Source organism: Manacus vitellinus, unplaced genomic scaffold (assembly GCF_001715985.3).
Source record: "Manacus vitellinus isolate BGI_N305 unplaced genomic scaffold, ASM171598v3 scaffold_0_pilon, whole genome shotgun sequence".
NCBI lineage: Eukaryota > Metazoa > Chordata > Aves > Passeriformes > Pipridae > Manacus > Manacus vitellinus.
Genome location: NW_021938789.1, coordinates 12,569,476 through 12,586,216, shown reverse-complemented (window position 1 = coordinate 12,586,216; position 16,741 = coordinate 12,569,476). Strand labels below are relative to the sequence as shown.

General features: G+C 40.7%; 2 protein-coding genes across 5 annotated transcripts in view; one reads left to right on the top strand and one right to left on the bottom strand.

Moving 5' to 3' along the window:
* CCDC149 (coiled-coil domain containing 149) overlaps positions 1-5,853 on the top strand; it is a 53,385-nt gene extending 47,532 nt beyond the window's left edge. For 3 of the 4 annotated variants that reach the window (XM_018067921.2, XM_018067934.3, XM_018067927.2), the window contains exon 13: positions 125-3,037. The gene's annotated coding sequence lies outside the window, so the exon portion shown is untranslated. Of the gene's footprint in view, positions 1-124; positions 3,038-5,812 lie in introns of those variants that run through there. The other variant, XR_001920072.2, reaches the window with a different exon arrangement.
* Positions 3,735-5,246, bottom strand: SOD3 (superoxide dismutase 3). The gene is made up of 2 exons (XM_008930329.3): positions 5,107-5,246; positions 3,735-4,656 (listed from the first exon to the last, which is right to left on the bottom strand). The coding sequence occupies exon 2, from the start codon at positions 4,638-4,640 to the stop codon at positions 3,915-3,917; it is 726 nt and encodes a 241-aa protein (XP_008928577.1). The 5' UTR covers positions 4,641-4,656; positions 5,107-5,246; the 3' UTR covers positions 3,735-3,914.
* Positions 5,854-16,741: the final 10,888 nt, after the last annotated feature.

Below are 16,741 nucleotides of genomic sequence, written 5' to 3'. Positions count from 1 at the left end.
AGATCACTGTTCCTCTGCAGGAAGTTTCTGAAAGCTATCCCTGCATGTATATAGTTCTCTAATTACAAACCTTTATACCTTTATGTTTTGTCAACTGTACAAAATTTTTCCTTCCCTCTCCCAGCTCACCTCATGAAAATGAAGGGAGTTATTTCACCAGATACTGAGAACCCAATTTAATGAAGCTCTGAAGGAAATATCATCAGAGAAGCCAGAAGTCTTACTGAGTGAAACAGCATTGCTGTTCCAAAGCAAGGAAAACAGCAAGAGGAGAACCAGTGATGCCCTGTCCACCTACCTGGCTCTCTCAGTTACTGGAATTGCATTCCTCAACTTACAGGAGCTGGAACAGCCCTCAAGCTGAGTTAACAGGTGGTAGATTTCAGCCAACTCCATCTGTGTTCTCCTTTCTAAAGGAATCTGTGTCTTTTTTTTTATTTTCCTATGATTTGGAATTAAGGATAACTCTTCCTTTCCTCCTCATTTCACAAGTCTATCGTATGGTAGAAGGATTATTTGCATTGTTGCCACTTTCTTAAACTTCTTCTTTTGAAGATGTTTAGTCATAGGAAAACATTCCTATAATAACTGGGGAAAAGGGAGGCTGCTGTGTCATTCTCTAGCTCAATCCTGATGCTGGAGCTGTGCCACTGTGCTTCTAGGAAGGCAGCAATGAGGGAATACTTAACGTTGAAGTTAGCAGCTGTTGGAGAAGGGGAGGCAGGTCCTTCCTCTCCTGTTTGTAACACAAGGAATACTCTCAGCAGCTGTGGAGCTTCTATGGGCCAGCAGCCGTCAAGGCAATTTTTCTGCTGGCTTGGGACCTAATTGTCTGTAAATGTTCATTTCTCATTCCTAGAACTTGAAACCAATCAGAGAGAATTAAACCAAATTTAATAAAATACTACTAATAAAAAGGAAAATCCCTCCCAGATTGAGTACTTCTTTGACAAATAACTGCCAGCTGCAAATTTTTACAGCCCACTTGCCAGCTACTGAATAAGGAGAGTTTATATTAGCAGTACTGACAAACTCTTCTGTATGTGGAAGATGAGCTAGCAGGTGTTGCCATAATCAAGGTGTCAGAGTCCATGAACAGTTTGTATTCAGCAGAAGAAAGGCTGTATGTAAATTATTACATATAAATATAAGGGGTGATAGTGGGAAGGTGAAAAATGTGGCTTGTCTCTGTTCTCATGTGTTTTCCCTAGCAGGTGCATTTGTGTAACCCTTTCAGTGTCTGTCTGCAGGATATAAAGCCATACTCCCAGTGCTCCTCAAATATGTTTACTTTCTCCTTAAAGGTTATGGGACATTGCAGCATTCCACTGATGTTAAGCAGCAGCCCTTAGGAACAAAAGCTACCTGTATATTTAGGTGTATTAAGGACATGAAGCAGTAAAAAGTTTTTATTTCATTATCCTCATCACCATTTAAGTTCCTTATTACCTGAAAAAAACCAAGAAGAGTTTAAGTATTTGAAAGACTGTTGGGCTGTTCCCAGTAATTGAAGCTGACTGCATTATTGACTCATTTGTGTGACAGTCAGAAGAGAAATAGCTGAAGAAACTGAAATCTCCAAGAGAATGTGGCAGGATTTTTTCCTTTAGTGCCTGAATGTCATGTTACGTAGCATTTTATTCAAGATGTGTTCTTTTCCATCTTTCACAGAGCTAAATATCAATACTCAATATCAATGCTAAATATCAATCAGTCAGAACTGAGGCAAGCAAATAAGGTCAAGATTTCACGTAGTTGAGCTCAGAAATCTTTTACTTGTTCCCTGTCCTGTGTCTTTCCTGACCCAGAGATGGTGAATGAACATTTTACTCCTGGTCCCTTAACGGCCAGTTAATGCTATTAGTTAGTGAAGAATTTGGTGTAAAAATTTGAGCAGGTAGAAGCAGTGCTAGACCAACAGCTTTTTAATGCCTCATTTGTTGACTCTTTTCACTATGTCTTTTCTGTGAGAGCATAGTCATGTACCAGCCCAACAATTAGGACATCTTGGTAATTGTCCTCATACCATTCTTTCTCTTAGATGCCATTTTTATCTTTGCAATCACTGAATTCCAGTAAGATACCTAGATCTCTGAAAACCTCATTTTCAGTGCGATGTCACTGCTGCAACACTGCTCCTCTCCTTCCTGTCCTAGCAAATGTGTATCTTAGCTACATTTTTAGCCTCCTCCCAGGAACACAAGACTTCAAAGCCAGGACACTTGGAAAAGTGAGATGCTGTTGCTGCTCTAGGTAATTAAATATTCTTGTCAGTAACTTCCTCGGATATTGCTTTAATTGATATCATTGTGCTATTAGAACAATGCGGGTTTTTTTTCCCCAGTAAATTTAATTAGTGTTTTGTTGTGGAATGAACATACCTTAGGTTTGAGGGGAGTGGTTTTGTTTGTTTTGCTTTGGGGGTTTTTTTAGACCTGTGTTCCCTGTTTCTAGTTCTTTAGAAGCGAAGAAATCACAACCACACATATAAGCCTTTTTGGTGTTGGGCTTTGGGGAAGCAAAGTGGGAAGGGACTGTTGTGGCAGGGATATGGCGAAGGTACATTTCACAAACTGATTTTAAGGAGATTGTCTCACCTAAAAGTGAATTCATGCATTATCTCTGGGAAGGATTTCATCTGAAAATATCATGTTGTGGTTATTGGAAAAACAATGTTCACTGAATTTGTAAAATAAGTGTGTGAAAATGACAGATTAAGAAGCATTCTTTTAGAATGCTGCTTCTTTTGTAAGTAAGACTATTTTTAAGCATATGGGAATTTGTATAATAAAGACTGGAATTTCTTTAATCCCTATGAGCTCAGGAATGTATTTCAAAATCTTAACTGCGATTAAGCTGAAAGTCTGCTACCTTTCTAAAAGATAGCATTTTGTTTACCAGCTTCTGTTTTGCAGTTTGCTTTCTAAATTATGCAGTTTAATTTATTTGCAAACCTCTTTTTTGTTGCTGTGTGGATTAACAGCACAACATGGTTAAACTGTATTAATACATTTTGTCATCTTTAATAAAAACATTTCCCGATATGCTTGTTCTACCTGCTTGGTTCCTTTTCTCAGTATCAGATGATTCATAGCCATGGGATGGTGTTTTAATATTCTTACTGAGTTGTGTTACATTAAAAAAATAAAGCCTTATTGAGTGAGAGTTTTAAGTCTGAAAATTATGCAACAAATCTTTTCACTGTCACTTCTCCCAACCTAAACTGACTGATTTACTTCCTACATATTTGTATGAAGTAAAACACTTGGTATTTTTTGGCTTTGAAAATATTATTTCTCTCTGATCTGCTAACTTTGTCCTTGTCTAAGCAGCATTAAAACTTTTGTATACAACTTGGTTACAAACAGGCACAAACTAGAGGCTTATACAACTGGAATAACAAAATGGATCTAAAGTTCAACACAGAAGTGTCTGTACTTTCCCTCATTTCTAAGGGAAGTCCATTACCAAGGTCTTGCAGCACAACACCCAACACTGTTAAAAGCATAAAGACCATTTTTCTTTTCAGGTTTGCAGCTAAATACAGAATAGCATCTAATGAGAGGCAAATTCTTACTTAGTAACTTTTTTTCCTTTAGAATCCCTTAGGAGCCCCTTACAGCACAGACTCTTTAGTCTGTCGACCATATCCATCAGCGCTCTTACTTACATGCATTCAACTCCCAAACTGCATAAAATAAAATCTTTTGTCTTCAAGAAAACACATCACAATGTTGAGTTGATGCTGTTTTTATTGATAGGCTTACAGAAAGGACGCTCTACAAAGTGATATGCATTTCATAGAGGAGCAAGCAGATGGAAACAGGAATCCTTTAGCCATATATCTTAGTGATCAGCGGTGCAGCCTGAGTCACCTTGTGCTGCCCAGGCTGTAGCGGACTTTTAGTCTTCACTTAAGCCTGGTTCTGTGTACGTTTGTTGAGCCCTCTCTTCTTCTTGTCTGTAACCTCAGGCAGTTTCTCTTCCCACAAGTTCTTGTTGCATATCCCAATCACACAGCAAGCCAGACGTTTGCCAGCATTTCCATTTTCCAAACTGGCCTTATTATTGCCCTTGCCCATGTCGTCTTCCTGCTCATGGATCACAACAGATCTGCCCATGATGGAATATGGGCCAAAGATCGTGGCAAAGAGATTTGTTTTGTATTTTCTGATTTTGCCTTCCTTAGGAAGAAAGTTGCCAAAATCCCCTGGGTGACGGGGGTGATTCACTCTGAAAGGGTTATAGTGTCCTCCTGTAGAATCACAGCCATTGCTGAGGTCTCCAAGCTCATGGATGTGTATAGCTCTGCTAGATTGATTGTTATCCAGTGGAAACCCATCCAAGTAAAAAATAGCTTCCAATCTTCCATATGAGTAATACTGCCTGAATAAGACTTGTCCAGTCACCTGTGGCTTGTCGGCATCTATTTTGGAGCTGGGCTTCATTTCACAAGTGGCATAAACCATCCCATCAGTCTCATTACCACGTGTTACCGGATAGAGCAAACTCTGCCAGAGGTCATTCACCTGTTTCTGTATCTCCTGCAATGACTCTTGGCGTGGATCAGTTTCCTTGTCTGTCGGGACACCGGAAGCAGACAGGGCGAGCCCAGTGACCAGAGAAAGAATCAGAAACATCTTGGCAATTTAGAGCCTGCAAAACGTACAGGAAGGTACAAAGAATTCAGGATGTTTTGCAGCAGTATGGCTGGAGAGAAAGATACGCAGCCAGTGGGGAGCTGAGTGAAACAGCTGGAACATGGTCCCGGGGGACTGCTGCTCGCCAGATCTGTCTAATGTGATGAACTGAAACTAAATCAGAATGCATGTGTGTTTAAACACCTATAACTTACACCAATGACTAAAAGAAATAGTAGTGATTTTTTAGTTTACATTAGATCTTGATCTTAAAAACTGCCTCTGTTTCCCTGCAGGAAGCAAGCAAGCCAAAATGTTCTTAAATCTGTCTCTGAGTTTGTACTGAGACTTTTCTCCTCTGACAAATTCCAGCAAGACGGTTTGCCAGGAGTTTTTTCTTGGTCCATCTACTTAACCACTAGTTAGGCATTACAAACAAAAAGTAAAAATTCAACGAGTTGATTACCTTGCAGAACCCCTCAGTAGTAGCTCTTCGCCTCTGCTCCCCTAAACCGAGGTGTGATCAGACAGCCAGAGCTGCTTGAAGGTGATGCTTATAGGAACTGCGTGTTTGTGTAGAAATTAGGTAACGCTGGCTCAGGGGAGGCGTCACCAGGAGAACCGTGGGAGGGGAGGGAGGCGGGAAAGGAGGGAGGAAGGGAGGGGGAAAAGTTGTAGGCATTTTTGTTTTGGGCAGGGTGAACAGTTTATCCTTTCTTGGTGAGTTTGTTAGTCTGGCTCTCGGTCCTCACCGACATTTCAAAAAAACAAAAGGAAAAAGGAAGGCCATGAAGTTTTGAAATTAATCTGCCTTTTGGTGACTTCATGCACTTCTAAAACAAGTGAACTTCGGCAGGCAGGGAGGGGAGAGGAAGGAGCTTTATTAAGGCACAGTTGGGCAGTTTCCTCACTTGTGTGCTGGTCGTCATGGAACTGGTTTACATTTTTAGTTCTTCGTTAGTCAAAAGTGGTGCTTGAGCAACATAGACTGTTCTACATGGATGAACAAAAAAATTTCCGTGTTTTTAAAACCCGAGTTTAAACTGTAGATATTGAGGTACATGCCAATGATGCCTCTCTGTGAAGTTTTAGGGCTAGTTAGTGTCTGCTGCTTTATTTGCCAAGTTAGCTTTTTCCCTGAGGCCTTTTTTCTTCTTTTCTTTTGGAAACAGCAGTGATTTCTTTCCTCAGAGAGAAGTGAGCAGTACTGAGGCAGTGCAACATCAGACTGAGGTGCAGAGAAATTGCTCAGAAACTGGCTGGAGCGCAGAGAGTTCACGGGTGTTTCCTCATCACATGAACTGAGAAATGCTCTCCTCTGGAGGACATCGCCCTGCCTACAGCACTTCCCTCTGTTGTAGCTGAAATGTGGATTCTGCTGTCACAAGAGCGATTTAACAGGCTGAGGTTTCTGTAGAGAGAAAAGAGTAGTTCTTATTACTCTGGAACAATTCTCAATGCAAGAAATTTGCAAAGAAAATCCTTTTTCCAAGTTCACATCTCCTGCCAGCTGGGTAAGGAATAGGGCTGTCAGCTTCTGGATTGGTAAAATTGTATCTGATAATCTTACTGGTATCATATACTACAACAGATCCAAGATACTCAGTTGTCTGAGAGCCAATTTTTTTTCTTTCTCTCTGATAGAGTAGAGCTAAAGCAATGTCAACTACCTGGATCATTAGCCAGGGACTAGAAATACAGAGTTAACTTTGTCTTGGGATATTGGGATATTGAATGTGTTACTTTGTCTCTGGGCATCAGTTCCTAGTCTGTGAAACAGGACAACTGGTATTTCTTTTCTTCAAAGTATTTATGGGTTGTTCAGATTACTGTGCTCCTGGGCACCATGCAGGGGTCACTGGAAGTGGAACTCTCAGGCCGAGTGCCAGGATTGCCCATTCCCCCAAGCCTAAGGCTGCCTCCTTTGCAGCTTTTCCCAAGTTCAATCTCTGGCAGTATCTGAGCTGGGGAAATCCATACTTGCAGCATGGTAATATTGTGAAATTACTTCGTTTTAAAGAATTTGAAAGTTTTGTAATCAGATTTTATAAACAGATTCAAAAAATGTTCAGCCACATGCAAAGGCGGATGGTTTAAGTCTGTAAAGTGCAGGAAGCAAGGGTCCAGTCAAGGTACTATTAGAAAAGCTATCTCTTAGCATCATAAACCAATTTTTAAGGAGACACAACACATGGAAGGAAGAAAGGAGCATTGTTCATTGTTTACTCTTTGAGTCCCAAAGTAGTGAACTGCAATTGAGTTTAACACTTCTACAAGGAAATTTCCAAGCCAGCAGTCAGCAATCCAAGAGAATTGTAAAGCTTTAGTTGAAATATAATGCATTTTGAGGTAAGAATTAGGGTCAGAATTTTAGCTGGCTAAAATACAGTAATGTTGCTGACTTCAGTGGCATTTGTGCTGTTTTACATCAACTGGGATTCTGTCCCAGGAAAAAACCACTTGCTGCAAAGCTCTTTTTTGATGTACTGCACACACCGACTGAAACAGAAATGCAGAAGGTGTAAAGGAGATGATCAAAGGGACAGAAAGGACTGCAGCAAAGCTAAATGATGTATTTGTAGTGCTCTGCACTTCAGAGAAAGAAAAGCAAATAGTAACTGTGAGCTGCTGTCAGAAAGATGTATTTTAAAAGGGAGAAGGACTGATAACTACAAAAAATGCAATTGCCAGAGTGATTTGCTGTTCAGTCTGGGTCTGAAAGATGGTCGCTAAGTACTAACCAGATGCATCATTAAAGTCTGTTGTTACCTACTGCCTCTGTTTTAATTTTCTTGTTACAAAGAGGAGCAAATAATGGGCTTAGCAACCTTTAAAGCAGACACCAGTTACTGGGAAGAAAGGCCACAGTAACCTGACCATGCACTTGTGTTACAATCACTGCTTAAAAAATAGACATCTGCTTTTGTTCCAGTTCTACAGGATCTTTTGTATCCTGAGTTTCAAACAATGTCCTGGGCTATAAACAAAGTTTCCTGGGCTATACAAGACAGAGTCATCAAAACAACTTCTGCAAGGCTCTCTAGACCACGTAGGAAAAAATTGGCTTTACTCATGGGCTTTACAGTGGACTTTATACCAGACTGCTCACAAGCTCTCCTTCCATGCTATGACCTTCAGGGTTGGTTGGTTGGTTTGTTTTGCAGTGACATCATCCTACTGCATTACGCTGCTGTTTGACTTAACATCATTTGATTTGTCCAGCACAGAGTTAAACATGATGAAGAAAACACTGTGTAGGAAAGCGTCCTTTTATAGCAAGCCGTAGCCTTTTTCGTGTCTCCTGCACTTGGATCTGCTCCCAGGGGATTTTTGATAGAATGAGTTTCCATAAAAACAACACCCAGAGAAGGAAGCTTTTATGTCTTCAGGAGTGGGTGATGGAGGTGACTGCTTTTCTCCACATATGGTTGAGGCTGGAGCAGCTGAAAGAAAGGGGACATTTGTTACCTGAGGGAAACAGAACCGAGACCTTTGGGCACCTGATCTGCTTCTTCAGCTCATTTCTGGGAACCAGTTATGCTGGTGGGTCCTCAGGCAGCAGCAGGAGCCTCCAGCATTTGTTGGTGTGTGAGTTAGAGACTGCAGGGCACCAAAACTTCCATGCACTGAGTTTGGCGTGGTATCATATGTGCTCTGTGCACCAGCCCTGTGTGATGGCTGGCATGTCCTGGTACCTGCCTGAGGGTCTGCAGGCAAAGCCTGCAGGGATGGGGTTTGTCTGTAGTGCTATGAGCAGTGCTGCCAAGCTGGGCAGGATTTAGGGAGCAGCAGTGCTGTCAGGGTGGCCATGAAGGTGCAGTGGCTTTGGATATTTACTGCCCGTTGTGTTGTCCAACACAGCCTGTTAATGTTGTGGATCTCCACTGCTTACAAAGGGCTCCATCCTGGACTGAGCAGTTTTAGAATTTTAGCCTGCATGGTGAGCACAGGGCTGGCACTGGACCATGAGCAGCACCACATCCTGCAAAAATCACAGTGGAGGAACTTATTTGCCATTGCTATATGGAGAAAAAAAAAGAGAAAAAAGAGAAGAAAAGAAAAGAAAAGAAAAGAAAAGAAAAGAAAAGAAAAGAAAAGAAAAGAAAAGAAAAGAAAAGAAAAGAAAAGAAAAGAAAAGAAAAGAAAAGAAAAGAAAAGAAAAGAAAAGAAAAGAAAAGAAAAGAAAAGAAAAGAAAAGAAAAGAAAAGAAAAGAAAAGAAAAGAAAAGAAAAGAAAAGAAAAGAGAAAAAGAAAAAGGAAAAGAAAAAGAAAAAGAAAAAGAAAAAGAAAAAGAAAAAGAAAAAGAAAAGAAAAAAGAGAAAAAAATTTTGCTGTAGCAAATGGAAAATCTGTTGCTGTTGTAGCTTACTCTTCTTGTTTATTCCCATTCCTTGACTTGGTATTTCTATTTAAAGAAATAAGATATCTAGTGCCTGAGATAAGCATCCATTTATAACATTCTTGCAAAAGAGCTATAAGCATTTCCAACTTTTCAGGGCATTACCCATAAAAAAAAAATAAGTTAATATACCAAAGGGAAACAACACTGTTCTCTCTGGGGAATAATTTCTCTTGAAAATAGAAGCTATGCAACTGTCAAAGTACTTTGCATCAACCAATTTGAAAAATTCTTGAAATTCTTCCTCTTTAATAGCTTGCAAAGAAGTTAGTTTATGAGAGCGAGGGAAAGATGATCTGTAAGTAAGCTTTTAGAAAAAGCTGCATTCAGAAGCTCGTTCTAAGTCTGTCAACCTAATTTAACAGAATTTAATCTTCACACGTGAATACAAAATATAAATGTGTAATCTAAAAGGTAGGGATGGAAGCCAGCTATTAGATATTAGACTATTTAGGTTATTATTTGTGTTTACATTTATTCCCTGATCCTTCTCAAAATGTTTATCCTTTCCAGTGCATAGCATTAATTTGATGAGGGGTTTGCTGTTTGGGAGGAGACAGTAAATAAACACAAGACTTTCCTCGAGTTCAGTGCCCAATGGCCATAAATGGAAATACCTTGATTCTTTTGTAACTTCGAAGTGCACATTCCACAAATTGTGCATATTTGCACAGCTTCAACTCTGTGCATAGCTTCAAGTTGCAGCTCAGGAGATGCAGGAAGGCTGCACCAGTAGGTCAGGTATATGAGCAGTGATTACCTACAAATAACTAAATACAAATCGATTTCTCTTTTTATGACACTTAATAGCAACTGTCTCAGAAGTCTAATGATCATCACAGATGAACCAAGCATGATTCCATATATTTCTATCCTTAGTGTACTAAAAAGACTAAACCATTGATAACAGGCCAAGTCCTGCCTTCTGCTTGTGTGTGCTTCCATGTTTTTGTTGTCCCTGCCTGGGCTGCTGGGGCAGGAGGTGGCTTTGTGGGTCTAACAACTGCCAGGTCTTCTTGGGAGCACTCAACTGAAAACCTCCTACTCAAGGAGGAGGCAGCAGGACTTTCCAGGACCATAGAGGGGAAGCTTGGTCCCTTCCTACAGAAACAAGCCCAACCCTGGCCCAGGCTCATCCCTGCCCTCAGGAGCACGTCAGCAAGGTGAGAGAGGGCAGGTAAGAGCCACTGCAAGAAGCAGGGATGGACACAGGCTGGAAAGGAGGAATTACAGATACTTCTACAGGCAAAAAGTTTGAGTCACAAAGTGGCCTAGTCCTTTTTCACCTATTTCAGTTCAACTTCTATTAGGATTATATGTAAAGGATTAGTCCAGTTTCACTTAAAGAGCAGACAGTATTCCAGAATAAGAGAGTTTAAACTCTTTTGATTTACATATTGCAATACAGATGCACTTTGCTTTATTTCAACAATAGCCTATCCACTATCATGGATACCCAGTGCTGTGGAAGAGTAGGAGGAAAACAAACTGTGCAAAGAAATACAAGTTGTTTTAAAGAATGCTAGGAAAGCAGTGCTGTGTCCACCCTTTCATCACCCTTTGTCTTGTATCTGTGCTACGGTCTGAAAGGGATTTAGAGACACTGTATCAAACCATACCAATGTGAATCATGATTAAGCTTGTCTATCCTTTAAAACACTGTAGTGGGTTTTCTTTCGTCTCCCCTTTGGGGAGGGCAAGGGGGGTGGTGAACCTGCGAAGGCTCGGTGGACACCTGGCGTTCAGCCAAAGTAAACAGCCACAAACACGTCATTGCTGAAGAATCTGCCACCACCCATGGCTTGACTATCCTTTCTCTTACAGGTTTTCCAGCTCTCTAGCCTAATTCTCACTGCAGATTAGACCCACTGATTTGGTTGTACCCACTACAGACACGGCAGACAGATTATTCTCTTCTTTACATCAGCCTCATTCAGACTTGAGAGTTTAACTCTGAAGTGGCTTTTCCATATTTCAGCTAAACATTTCCAATTCTTTTAAGCTTTCCTCCTAAAATTTGTAGGCTCCTCTGTTGAGTAGATCACCTTTTCCTATGGATTGTGCACCTCTTTCTGGATGAGAAGTGCACTAACATCTCGGTGCACCAGCCAACTAGCAAGGACTACCATCATGCTTGTCATGCAGACTGTATTATTCTCTATATCATAATGTGATCTGTGCCTGAGCCTTTCTGCTGTCTATGCAATTGTTTCCATTTTATATTTCATTAGTTACTATTATTGCCGTGTATGGAATTTTACCATTGTCTTAATGGAGTTACCTCCCTTTTTTTTTTAATTTCCCCCACCCCTTATTGTTTCTCCAGCTTGTCACAAACATTTTGAATTCTAATCCTCCCCCACAGTGTATTTACAGCACTTCCAGATTGGTGTCAGCTGTGAATTTAATCAGTTTACTTTTTGTTCTGTCATTTGAGTCATTAACAGAAGGGCTGAATAAAGCTGAATAAAGACAAACTTCTGCACTCGAGGCAGGCTGCTCTTCCCATTGGGAACTGACTGGTTTCCAGACTGGGTGCAGATTTCCCATCATCTCTGTACCTGTTTTATACAAGTGTGATCTAGGTTTTTTATCCCAGCTTGTGTGTAAGAATATCATGTGAGATAGTAGTTAAGATATTTAGCAAAGTAAGTGAAGTTCAGATAATCACCTATTTCTTGTCTTCTCTATATACAAGAGTGATTATTCTTCTGTAGAAAGAAAATAAAAACTTCCTGATGTCTTTTATTCATTTCCCTTTCTGGCTTTCAGGTGAATGCAAGAAGTTTGCCTCTTTTAGTGGTTTTTCTGTGGCTGTGACTCCTGGATTAAGCCTCACCTGTCCTCCCAGAATTTTCAGGCTTCATAGGAACCAAAATCATTTACTGGCTCTATCTCAAAGTATCTGCATTACCATTATTCCCCTGGGAGAAGCAAAGTGTCTTTGAAGAGCTGCCTGGCATTAAGTGGTGTCTGAAACCTTATGCCTACAAAAACTAATGAAAAGCCACCTTTTAAGTGCACATCCCCACATTGCTCTTTCCCTTCTGCCAAAAGAGTGGATGGGATCCCTTGGATTTTAATGTTACACCAGCTATGGAAGCAAAGATTAGGTTAGTTCATACTAACTAGACTAAATAAATTTCCAAAGGTTCCCATTTCTGACCCTCTTACTTCTTGCAAGCAGCACCTGTTTGTGAAAGTCTCCCAGTTTGTCCACATTCCCCACCACTTCATTACAATTGCCAATACCAAAGGCACACCTTGCCAAAACCAGGGAAGTTATACCATTCCTAAGTTTGCATTTTAATGTAGAATCATAGGTGCATGCGAAGTTACTAAATAAAGTGAAAAATGTTGACACTTTATTTACACATTCAGGAGGATCTTGGTACTCCCATGCCACAGACCAGAAGTCCCATTAGCACTTAAATCCTTGCTGACACCTGCAGTCACTGAAGGCTCTGCTCTGCACTAGAGTGAGCTGGAGCTCAGCAGAAGCCGAGGGCAGTCGTGTTCCATGAGGACAAAAGCCCACCTGGCTTTAACAGCAGAGAGCAGGTCCTGCTCTGATGAGAGCCCACACGTGGGTGTTGTGTGTGGAGGCAGATGCTGTTGACTGGCACTTGTGAGTGGTGACAGCCCTGGGCTTTTGATGCAGTTGACACTGAGCAACATCTGGGAGGCTCCTCATCCTTGAACGGTGCAGGAGAGCGTTTGATTTCCTGGAGGCTTTCTTAGAGTGGGTATTTCACCACAGATGATGTGGTATGCTGCAATAAAATGAAATAATAAAAAAAATATGGCTTACAGTTTGATATCTATCTTCTTTGAAAATTATGGGGAGCAATTCAGGACCAGAGCATCTGACTACTTATCAAAGCAGTTTGTGGTAAAACTGTTGCATTTGTATCTTTTAGAACAGGAGAAACAGTAAAATTTCAAAAATGCAACTTTTTACAGAGTAAAAATAGTCTTAGTGGTAAAGTGGCTCCCCACCTTTTTAGCCATATTTATCCTTCTGGGTTGATTTTTGTAAGCATAATTGAAACACTGGGAGACAGATGAATTTTAACAATGTGTGTTAATTATATCCAGTTTTGTTGTCTCAGTGAAAACGCAGACTCCTAAATCCTATTTGCACTCTGAAATTTCATAGGTTCCAGCCCTCATCTGACCTTAACACCTTTTAGTTTTGTGTAGCTTTTGTAAGCCTGTGCACATGTTTAAATTCTCCTGTGGAGACTGGGTTCGGATATCAGATGTTCAGGGATTAGGAACACAAGCATTTTTTACCTCGTTTAAAATCATTTTGACATTCTAGTGGAAGTCATTAAGATTGTTTTCTTGAACTCTCAAGTGGGCCACAGTATGGGTACACCATTTTTTAGGAAAATTAAATAAAAACATTTTAATTGCTAAATTACCTTTGAGAATGTTAACATAAATATTTTGCACACTCTGAAGTTTCTATCTGAGGTAAATATTTTCACCTGAATTTCTCCCCTGAGAAGATTAGCTCCTAAATAAATAAATAAATAAACAAATAAATAAACTCAGGGGCCATCCTGAGGGAAAGCAAGTAAGGATAGTCATTCCTCTAGAGCACTTCACTGAAGATGGTCTTAGTATTGTTTATATTTACATTTGCTTTATTTTTTTTCTTTCTTTTAACTGTGTAGTGGAAGAAAACTCTCCCCACGTGGTACTAGGTTTGAGGATCTCCACTGAGGTGCAGTGTGGATCTGTGGGTTCTGATTTCTGACCAGGTGAATCTCATTAATTCCAGCCCAGCAGCACAAAGGATTTGAGCGTCTCTGAAGCTGGATGTTTGGCTCTAGAAAAGAAGAAGATAGATAGGAGGCAAAACACATGAAGGCACTATGTTTTTACCAGCTCCAATGTATGCATTAAGGAGCAAGACTGAGAATGCCACCTGCTTACAGGAAGACTTTCAACTCATAGGGCATGGAGTTCTTAATAGTATTCCATTAGATATAATGAGGTATGCCGGTGCAGATTTCCCCCATGAAGTTTGTACACATTTGTACAAAATAAGGCTCCTGCTGGGGTGTTTTATGAATGCAGAGTCTTTCAGTTCTGTTAAATAGGATAACCAGCTGTTTTCCAGGGCATGTGGAGAAATCCTTGGATTTGTTGTTCCTACTCTCAGCATTAGCATGCCTGCAAAAAAAGGAATAAAACCAGAAATATTTTACTGTGGTCTTCTTGAAGGGAAGACAATCCTTTGAATGCATGAGAAACTGCACTAATAGGTGCAGGGGGAGAAAAAAGAGAAAAATCCATCTCTTTGTCCTTTGATTTTGTTACAAACCTTTCTTCCATCTTCAGCCTCCAAGTTTCCCTCCTATGAGTTGTCATCTGTGTTGTCACTTGCAAGACTTTATTCCCAAAACCTGTGGATGTTATTAAATTTGAGGATTATAAGGTTATGTAGTATGTGGTAGAAGCCAGATACAGATTGCATGTTTTTATTAGAGGATTATCAAATTTTGTTAACAGGAGTGCGCCTGAGTAACTCCAGTGGAAACTCTGCTGTGCTTGTTATGAAACATTTGGTCCTGAAGCAGATGCAGAGTTGCACCTTAGCAAGGTCCAAGTCTGTAACCATGCCAAGGACAGTTCATGTTCATGATGTGTAAAGCTGGATCATTGCAAGTGATGTATAATGCTTTCACTGGGAAAAGTGTAGTGGTTGTGGCAGAAGTATCTCACCATAAAATCCCAAATATCCCAATGGCAGAAGTATCTCACCATAAAATCCCAAACATCCCAATGCCTTATTTACTTCAAAATCCTTTTCCACTGCTGGTACGCCTTATAGGAAACAAAATAAAATCATCATACAAGATGTGTACTTCAATGTTAGTTTCAAATACAGTGAAAATATCTGATGCTTTTTGTAGCTTTTTATAAGTTGCCTATCCCTGCTACATGACACCAGAATCTTAAGCAGATTTGTTGCTCCTAAGATATGAGATTATGATGACATGTAACTAACTCTCTAAATGTCAATACCTTAGTGTGCTTGTGAGTGAGGGGCTAACTCAAGCTAGTGAGCTTAAAGCAAGAAATCAGGAGAACACTGACACCAAAGAAAATTAGATAATCTGACCCTAGAGTCACCCTTTTCTCACAGTGGTGAACTTGTCTAACTAAGGCCACCCAAGAGCTGCTAAGCAGGTAATTTCTACAGGTTCTTCTTTTAAGAGGAAGGTGAGTCAGGAAGTTTTCATAAGCTCTGAACATTTTGCATAAAAGGTTGTACCCTTCTGCGATGGGTTTGCACCAGTGGGCAGCTCAGACCCACCCAGCCACTCGCTACACCTCTAACAGGATGGCAGAGATGGCTGGAAGGGCAAAAGCAAGAAAATCCATGGGTTGACATAAAGACAGTTAATGGGAGGTGGGGAGTGGGGACAAAGACAACCTGTGATGAAAAAGCAGTCACTGCTCACCAGCTGACCATTGCCCAGCACTGCCTGTAACAGCATCTTTGGAAAATCTTCTCTCTCTCAGTTTATTGCTGAACGTGATGCCATATGGTATGGAATATCTCTTGGGTCAGTTGGCATCAGTTGTCCTGGCTGTGTCCTCTCCAACTCCTTGTGCACTCCCAGCCTCCTCACTGGAGGAGTGGAGTGAGGCAGAGGAGGTCTTAACTTTGTGTCAACACCTCTCAGCAACAGCTAAACCATCCCTGTGTTACCAAGAGTGTTTCAGTCACAAATCCAAACTAAAGGACCAAAAGAGCTACTTTGAGGAAAATTAGCTCCATCCCAGCCAGGCCCAATATGCCAGCAAGGCTGGATGCTGGCATAGCCCTGTACTGGAAGGGAAAAAAGAAAACAGGTTTTTGAGTCACAGCTAACGTGGTCTGCAATTCCAAGAGGAAAGTGAAGGGTATTGACTAAGGAATTTGTTTTGTACTTTCAGGTACACCTTTCCTTCTGCTACAGAGCAGAATTATTGGTGCTGGGATAATGAAGTCCACTTGATTTGTCTGAGTAGACTCCTAATCACTTAATAAATCACTCAAAAAGTTTTTTGGTAGAGTGGCAAATTATTAACTGGCTGGAGATCCAGCAAGCAGCAGCTGTTTCATAGTAGAAATTTGACTGGGAGAATTGGCCCAAGAATGCCCACATTCAATGCCAGAAAATTATTTTTCCTAAAGTTTAAAGTTATTCCCCATTTGGATCCACAAGGAAAGGGAAAATCCAGGTCCATGTATATAATTTTAAAGTGTAATTAGTGACATAAATGAACATTTGGTATTTATACTATATTTATGTATTTCCTAGCTGTGGATGTTCCACTCTGAAACCAATCATCAGTTTGAGTTGTTCATAGAATTATAGAATATCCTGAGTTGGAAGGGATCCACTAGGATCGTCAAAGTTCAACACCTGGCCCTGCACAGGACCATCCCCAAGAGTCACATCCTGTGCCTGAGGGTATTGTCCAAACACTTCTTGAACTCTGTCAGGCTTGGTACTGTGACCACTGCCCTGGGGAGCCTGTCCCAGTGCCCAAACACCCTCTGGGTGAAGAACCTTTTCCTAATATCCAAGTTAAACCTCTTGTGAGGAAGTTGTAGACAGCTATGAGGTCTCCACTCAGTGAGGCTATTCAGTTCTCTATAATCCAGTTGTCTGTTTCTGTGGGAAGGATGAGTATC

Coding starts and splice junctions, on each gene's coding strand:
- SOD3 (XM_008930329.3), bottom strand. CDS start 4,640: ATGTTTCTGATTCTTTCTCTGGTCACTGGGCTCGCCCTGTCTGCTTCC.